The sequence below is a fragment of the Lactuca saligna genome, chromosome 3 (genome assembly GCF_052625555.1).
Source record: "Lactuca saligna cultivar CGN05327 chromosome 3, ASM5262555v1, whole genome shotgun sequence".
Classification (NCBI taxonomy): Eukaryota; Viridiplantae; Streptophyta; class Magnoliopsida; order Asterales; family Asteraceae; genus Lactuca; species Lactuca saligna.
Genome location: NC_136419.1, coordinates 85399713 through 85408262, shown reverse-complemented (window position 1 = coordinate 85408262; position 8550 = coordinate 85399713). Strand labels below are relative to the sequence as shown.

Here is an 8550-nt window from a genome sequence, read left to right as displayed (position 1 = left end):
GGATTTTCTGACAACTTTGATCCCAAATATTTTTGTTTTTATTAAATTTTTTCATAGTTTTCCTTTGTGAACAAAATAGGGGAGAATTAAAATTTTTAAAAACCAAAAATCCAAAAATAGTGTTATTTCTGTTTTGTTTTTTGTTCAGAAAAATCAAAAACCCAAAAATATTTTGTTTCTGCTTTTATTTTTTTCAGAAAAATTTAAAAGATACAAAATTTATTGTGTGCTGAGTGTCTCTTAGTTTTGTTTTTATCTCAAATTTCTTTTTTTCTTGAAAAGTGAATTCAGATGTAGATGATACTCATGGAGATTATATCAAGAATTTCTGAGCCATGGCTTCATCCATGATCATCGAAGAATTCTCATTCGAAGGAACAAGAAATGAAGATTATTCTTCCAACATACAATCATCCAACCCCAGAAGAAAGGTGAACCTGTACATAAAGATAATGTGACAGATTGCGTTGAAGCCTCCTCAATCAGTTTGTTGTTATTTATGAACCTGCTGAAGTGATCCATAAGATTGGCTCTCTCTCTCTCTCTCTCTCTCTCTTGTTCTCTCTGAAGATTCTCAAGTTGAAAGCGCCATTTTTCAAGAATCTTTACATGAAACCTCCACACCCAACGTGCATTCAGAGTAAAATTTTGAAGAAATGCCTAATTGCTCAAGATGAAGTCTTTTATTGAAGATTCATCTAGTTCATCTTGAAGTTGTGTATAATTTAAAGGTTAATGCTGAAGCCAAGCTCCAACTGAAGATTAACAAGAAAAGCCAGCTACTTTTTAGGGGGAGTTTGTTGGGTCAATTAGAAAAGAAAGCTATAAACGAAGGGGGAGATTGTTGGGTCTAAAATTTTCTGTATACTTTGCTTTTCTAGACAATTGTAATTTTCCATCTAGGAACGAAAACTGTTCATCTTATTCTTCTTCTACTTCTTCTTATTTTGATCTGGCAACATTCGATTGATTGGGATTCTGCGCCATCAGTCGGATCTGATTGATACGTCAAGCAGATTTGGGACTTACAGTAACCTTTCATAGATCTCGATTCAAGTTGGTCACTAGTTTCTTGTCTAACAAAAGAACTCACAACACCAGATCTGAATGTGAGAGAAATTTAAAATTCCACATTTCATGAGTTATTTTTCAAACCTACTTAGTTTGTTACAAAGTTAAAAAAATATGCTCTACTATTTCAAGTGTATATTCCCAAAAATTTGGCAATGGTAGCGAAGCACGATTTATCATAGATCGAACCATATAGCATTTGACTCCCCTTTTAGTAACATCATTAAACTATGATGTCCTTAGAGAATCCAATTATGGAAATATTTCCACAATCTCTAAGATGATAGTAGAACCTAATACTAATGCATTCTCTTTTCGTTTCAGATTAAAGAACATTTATCTTCATGCCCTATTGATTCCCTACATTATTATGATACTATTTGAAAATTTTCAAGGTAACATAATTATTCTTAATCATAAAAAAATAACCGCATCTACTGAAACCATGAATAGATATGATATAGCAGTATATGACATCCCTTGTGGCGGATCTGATGGGTCCACCTGCATTAGTGTGTACAAGCTCTAGTAATCCTTTATCTCTATTACTTATTTATGTAAATGGTGACCAGTCATCTTGCCAACATACGAAACTCACATACATCATCCAACTCAAGGTCGACTTATTACAAGTCTGGTCCAATTGGAGCTTAGTGATGTGATTCTTACTTATGTGGCCAAGGCGATCATGCCACAAGCACCACCATATCTACACTACTAGAAAATTCAAATTTTAAGTCATTACTGCTATTATTAGAAACAAACTCTACAATTTTATGAAAGTTAATTGTAAGAAGTTATCCTAGACATAAAACCATCATCTTTATGAACTAGAATTGTCACATTTCCATTATCAAATGCAAATTGAAATTCATGTTTATACAACACATAAGATGGAATTTTGATTTCTAGACATCTCCGAAGAGTAATAACAGATAACTAGCTGAAACCTAACTCCATTATTAAGCACAAGCTCGAAATCCTCAATCATCGATCTCCCAATGCCATCCAAATGTGGTTTACAAATTGTGCATTAAAGAACCATGAAATGGAACTATTTGGAGTTTCATTTTACATGTACTTCATGTAGAGTTAAACATTTGACTTACCAACTCAAAGTACTTAGGGAAAATTCATTTCCTATGATCCTTGTCATTGCATTAATTGCAACTTGCCTCTTTTGAATCATGATTGCGTGGAATAGAGGACACACCAATTCCATTCCTTCATAATGGGAAGTTCCTGCTGAATTCGTTCCTTTTCAATTAGGATTTGAATGTGATATGTATTGATTGTACTAGTTTTAACCCAACTAACTTAAACACAAAGTCAAACACATGAAATGTAGTGTACCTATTGATAAGTAGTTTAGTTCAGGCAAGTAGGGTATTGAACACAGGAAACGGTAAACAACTAAAATTAATAGTAATATTATCTAAATAAAAAAATATTTAAAAGACTAGAAACTTAAGCAATTACTAAAAACTTAAACAAAGGACAATTAACATCTAAAAGAGAAGCAACAGACAATAATATTGAATAAGATAAAAGAGACTTCCGTTTAGATTTGATTTACTTATTTCTATGGTTGATTCATGGAAAGCGCAATGGATTAATATATCAGTGGTTACCAATTTCTAATATGATTAGGTTCATGTTCACTATTACCAATACTTTAGCAAAAAAATCTAATTGAAACAGTGGCCAGGTGATTAAACTAACATGTTTCGTAGTGTTTAGTTTGAATCAACTTAGACTTGTAATATTAGTTAACTAAATTGGTTAATTCAATTAACTCATATGTGGTTGGTCATCACATATGCTCATACATTAACTTACTTATTTTCTAGTTAACCCTAGGTTATGTCACAAAACTAGGCATACAATCTTGTTTTCACAAAACTATAAGATTCAAGAAATCAAGAAGATGTTCACGTAACTCAATTAACTTAGTTATTAACTGAAAATAATTATCATTAACATAAGGATCTTTTAACAATTTTAACAAGATAAATAACCAAATCAATATAATCCAAAGCTACTAATCAAACCATATTCATAAGATCATGTAGTCTAAGCACAAGTATGGAGTTAAAGCCCATAACTTTAGCAAATAACATCATAAAAACAAAATTCAATGTATACATAATGTAAACAAGAGAATTAAGTAAATTACTAATGATTTTGCCTTTACATCTCTTCAATTCCAAGCCTCTAGTGGAATGTCGAGAATCACGGCTTCTAAAAACCTCTCTGGCCTCCAAAAGTCGCTAAAATCCTCCAGAAAAAGTTAGGTTTTCGAAAGAAAACAATCCATATATAGATTATGAAAATAGGCTCAACTCAACGAGTTTTATGACCAACCTCTCCGAGTTCTTTAGTTAAAACGTGTGTACAAAAAGGCATTATTTTATCGGGAATGTTCATCTCTACTCGTCGAATTGGGACACCAAACTCGCCGAGCTCTTCATTATTTTCATCCTCTTTCTTCAAAATCCAATTCTAAGATTCCAATTGCTAGATCTGATTCCTTTCACATCCGACCATGTGTTTGTTAGAAATGAAATTTTAAACTAATTAAGCACCTTTTGTTCATTATTTAAGATAAAATCAACATAAAGAATTAAGATAAAGTATGAATTTTATGATTAAATATGCCATATCAAAATACCCTACACTTGTCTTTTGCTTGCCCCCAAGCAAAACTGAATTTTAGCACACCAATATCATATAAGAATATCCCAATCGAACCCAACCATTATGCCAAGATCACAACACATGCATTTGTACATGTCTAAATTTTTCCTAAGGACCCCACTAACCCTAAATACTCACAATCATCATAAACACTCGCCCACTTTTTCTGAACAATGTTTATTTTATGCATCCCTTCGAATCCACCCGCATAAAACTTTCTTAACCTCAAGGAATATTTGGTTAAACCCTCAAGTACACATACAGAAAAATAACCTAGAAAAGAAAATTACGATAAATATAAAAACACTTGATAACTTAAATCTTCAATAATTTGCAGCTTTTCTTCATAATATTTCTTCATTCTTCATAGCTTGTAGATTCTTTCAAACATTTCATCACTCTTTTTTTTTTTTCATACTACACTTTTCTCACTCAAACTAAAAACCTAGAAAGACATATGCTTACACAAAGGGATTTAACTTCATCATTTATTGATTAAAAGCATTAGTCTTATCTGCAATGACTACTGAAGCTTTCCTGGATACATTTATGGTACACAATGTTAAACATATTGTGTCCCTCAAACTAAAAGAGGTTGTTTTTTTTCCATGATTTCACTAGAATAAAGGGGGCCACAAATGCACAATAATGTATATAGGCTCAACTAAAAATTTAGGTCGTCATAGAATCATCAAACATAATACTAGCATGGAATCCTAACTGTTTATACCATGATTTTCTAATTTAACCCTAGTAATTTTTACGTAATTTTTTTTTTAAAACTATACCTAAGATTCTAATTTAACTAATGTAATCAACCCCCTAGCCGACACTTAATTTATGCAATGTCCCTATTGCATGTTTTGGATGATAAAGAACATAAAAGTTAGAGAGAATTGGGACAAACTCCCCTGGAATAGAAGTTGCGAGGTTGATATTCTTCTTTTTAAGCTCCATCTTTAGCTGACTTTGGCATGGGAACAGCTCATCCATGCCTTGGGTGTCAAATGTCTCATGTGGTTGGCAGCTCCAAATATGCTGGAAAAAGCTTCTTGGAAAACTTCAAAAATGGACTTCAAAAATATAGCCAATGCCTGCCTTGAATTGAATCAAATCGAAAAATTGAAAGAAATTTGACTGAGAAAATCGCCGAGTTGTAAGTGAAGACTCGTCGACTTTGATTGTGACTCAGGCAGAAAAACATGAATTTCTTCTAGAACTCGTCGAGTTGGTGTTATGCACTCGACAAGTTTAAGGTGTTAAACATGAATTTTCTTCTTTCTGGTTCAGTTCTGATTTTATGGTCAAAAAGGGTATTCAATTAATAAACCTCCTTATATTTTTTTAGTGACGAGACTCCTTTTTAACAATTATAAACATCAGACTCAAAGTATCATTCAAATCTTCAATTACTCTTATTAACAACCCGACTACTCTCACTAACAACCCGGCCCCTCACTTTAATTCCCTCACGCTTTAATTCTTAAATCAACTCTCACCCTAGATTCTGCAAAAAGCAAAAACACAAAACTACATAATAACAAAGGAAAAACAAATATTCAAATTGAAATTCCTACTTCAATTACTACAAGTTTTAAAAACCATCAAACCAACCAAACAAAAATACACAAATAAAAATAGAATTGTCTCAACCACTAAAACACAAATCAAATAAAAAGAATAATCACTCATCATCTTCGTCTCCTCCTATGGCTCCACTCCCCCTACTCCACCTTGTCTCGCTCTCCAACGTTCCTCCTAACTTTGAATATAAGGGTAGGCAGGAAAAGAATCGGGGGGTTGCATATGCATTTGACCCATCATATACTCCAATGGTATGTTGGTGTGATTTACACCACGGGCTAAATCATCTTGAAATCCTCTCATTTATAAGTTTTAGGGGTCCATGGGTAACTCATCTTCAACTAGAATCACTGTCAGGTCCTCGTACACGGGTGCGGGTTGATACCGAACTCTTCTTCCCGATCCCTCCGGTTCCACCACCTCGTCATCATCGGAAATTGAAATGTTTCCTCCACCATTATCATCATCAAATCTAGTTCTCTTGTAAGGAAGAAAGCTAAATGGATTTGCATTATGAAAATTCTCAGCCCTGTTTTAAAAAATACCATACAACCGTGCCAATTTAGTCACAAACATCCCCCCACAAATCCTTGAATTCTTTCTTTCTTTGACTCCCCCTCCGATAGATACTTCGCTAAACAATAAGGTATGTTGCAGAAAGTGTTTGGCGTGAGGATGCTCCACAAATAAAACAAATCAAGGCTTGGGACCTTGTCTTCGTCCTTTCTCATTTTAATGGAACATGAGATGAATCAATTTATAAGCATATGGATCGGCGATTTGATATCTCCTTCTTGAGCGACTGATGGGTATAGACTCCTTGGGCGATTGAACTCCACCAATTGGCTCCATTTACCCCCTTTGTAAATTTCCTATGATAGTGATCTAGAAATACACTTAATGCTTCGCTCATTGCCTCTGATTGGCTATACAAATTTATCCTTCAAGCTAGTTCAGCCATGATGCACTCCCGATACTCTCCCCCAAGACAAAAGGTCAAAGCATGTGTGTCACAGTAATCATCCCCACCCCCAAATTTCACTGTAGCATAGAACTCCAAGCATAATTCCCTATATATTGGTTCTTACAATTGAAAGAATCTCCTCCATGAAGAACATGTTACCCTAACCCCATGATTCACAAACACTTTCGTTAGATACAGATTCATCGCTTCCACCAACCCAAATTCTTCCAACCATGACCGATTCAGTTCATTTGCCAAATAGAACTCTTTCGTCTTCAATTTCTATAAATTGTTTTTCCAATCAACGTAAGTTCTTTTCGATACCACTTGAGGAAAGTTAAACGAAGGGAAATCCCCTTGGTCTCTTTGAATTTGTTGCCCTCTGCTACCCCTCCTCATTTTTTTTCAAAACAAACAACATAGGAGACCAAAAAAGGAACAAAAGAGGTCAAAAATAAAATTTTAGCCGAAACTGGGCATTTTGAAAAAAAACAACTCATCGAGTTGTATGAGCAACTCGACGAGTTCTTTGAATACTTCGAATATTCAGATCTGATTCAAGCCAAATCGACCATATAAACTTAAAATCATTCCAGGGTTTGTTTAGGATACCATATCATGTATTAAACCATAAGAAAAACCATATTAAACAACCTAACTTGCTCAAAATTAAAACCCTAGAATTTATGCCAAGTTCAAAATTGGGGGTTCTTTCAACTAAATCAAACATAATAGTCATAAAAATCTTTACTTTAATAGAATTGAGTGTTAAAAATCTTACCTTTCTTGTGGAAATTTGAGTAAAACTGGAAGAGATGAAAGTTTGTTCTTTGAGAGGAAAAACACGGTGATAATGGTTGCAATGGTTTGAGAAACTGCCGAATTTGCCTTTTAGGGTTAAAATCCTCATTTACTGAGTTTAAAAATCATTTTTTTTAAATTTTCGGTAATAAAACTCAACTCGTCGAGTAGAGACGGATGTTGAACAAAAGTCGCGAATTTTAGCATCAACTCATCGAGTACACAACTCATACTCGGCGAGTTGAAGGTTCTGAACAAAAAATTTAACTTTTTCAAAAAAAAAAAATTCCACCACACACCACACTCAAACCTTGCTTGTCCTCAAGGAACATATGTTTTCAAAATATTTGAAGACTAAGAGTGAAAATCCTAACAAAATACTACAAAATAAAGGAAATAAAATACGAAAATGAAAAGAAAGAAAAAGGGAAAAGAAAGTAAACTCAAATGACGGGTTGCCTCCCGCAATCACTTCTTTTTTAGGAGTCTTTAGCGGGATTCCTTCCCGCTCTATGTTGTGGTGGCTTTCTCCAAATCCATGCCTTCTTCAATTTTATCTTCACTCCGTATTTCTTCTTCATAATTCTTAACCTTATGCCCATTAACTTTGAAACTTTACCCATCCTTGTTTCATAGCTCAATCACCCCATAAGGATATACGTTCTTAATCTTGCAAGGCCCGGACCATCGAGTGCATAATTTTCCCAAAAAAGCTTTAGCCTTGAATTGTATAAGAGAACTTTGTGGCCATCTTCAAATTCCTTATTCCCTTTTAGCCTTGCATCATGCCACATTTTTGTCTTATCCTTACAGATTAACAAGTTAGTGTATGACTCATTCCTCAATTCCTCTAAGGCATTCATTTGCAAGAGCCGATTGGCACACAACTCACTTGGTTCAAAATTGCATGTCTTCATGGCCCAATAAGCTTTATACTCGAGTTCCACCGGTAGATGACAATTTTTTCCTTTAACTAACCTATATGGTATGGCTCCAATGGGTGTCTTGAGTGTAGTCCATAATGCCCAAAGTGCGTCATCAAGTTTATCCTCCCAATCTTTCCTATTACTACCCACCGATCCTTCCAAGATTCTCTTAAGTGCTATATTTGTGATATTGGTTTGCCCATTTGTTTTTGGATGGTATGGTGTTGAAAACCTATAGTGTACGCCATATTTTTGTAACACCTTTGCTAGTTGATCCATAGAAAAATGGGTACCCCTGTCGCTTATTAGTGCTTTTGGCACTTTAAATCTAGAAAAAGAGTCTTTTTAGGAATTTCACAACTACCCGTGCATCATTGGTGGGTAACGCATGCGCTTTTGCCCACTTGGAAACATAGTCTACCGCCACAAGGATGTATTTATGCCCTCTAGATGACGGTAATGGCACCATGAAATCTACACCACATACGTCAAACACTTCACACACTT

General features: G+C 34.4%; 1 protein-coding gene across 1 annotated transcript; it reads right to left on the bottom strand.

Annotated features, from left to right (window-relative positions):
• Positions 1-7758: 7758 nt before the first annotated feature.
• On the bottom strand, positions 7759-8322 carry LOC145035742 (uncharacterized). The gene has a single exon (XM_078984242.1). The coding sequence runs from the start codon at positions 8320-8322 to the stop codon at positions 7759-7761; it is 564 nt and encodes a 187-aa protein (XP_078840368.1).
• Between the last annotated feature and the right edge of the window lie 228 nt (positions 8323-8550).

What these genes read in the sequence shown, in the direction of transcription:
- LOC145035742 (XM_078984242.1), bottom strand. Translation starts at nt 8,322, where the DNA reads ATGGATCAACTAGCAAAGGTGTTACAAAAATATGGCGTACACTATAGG.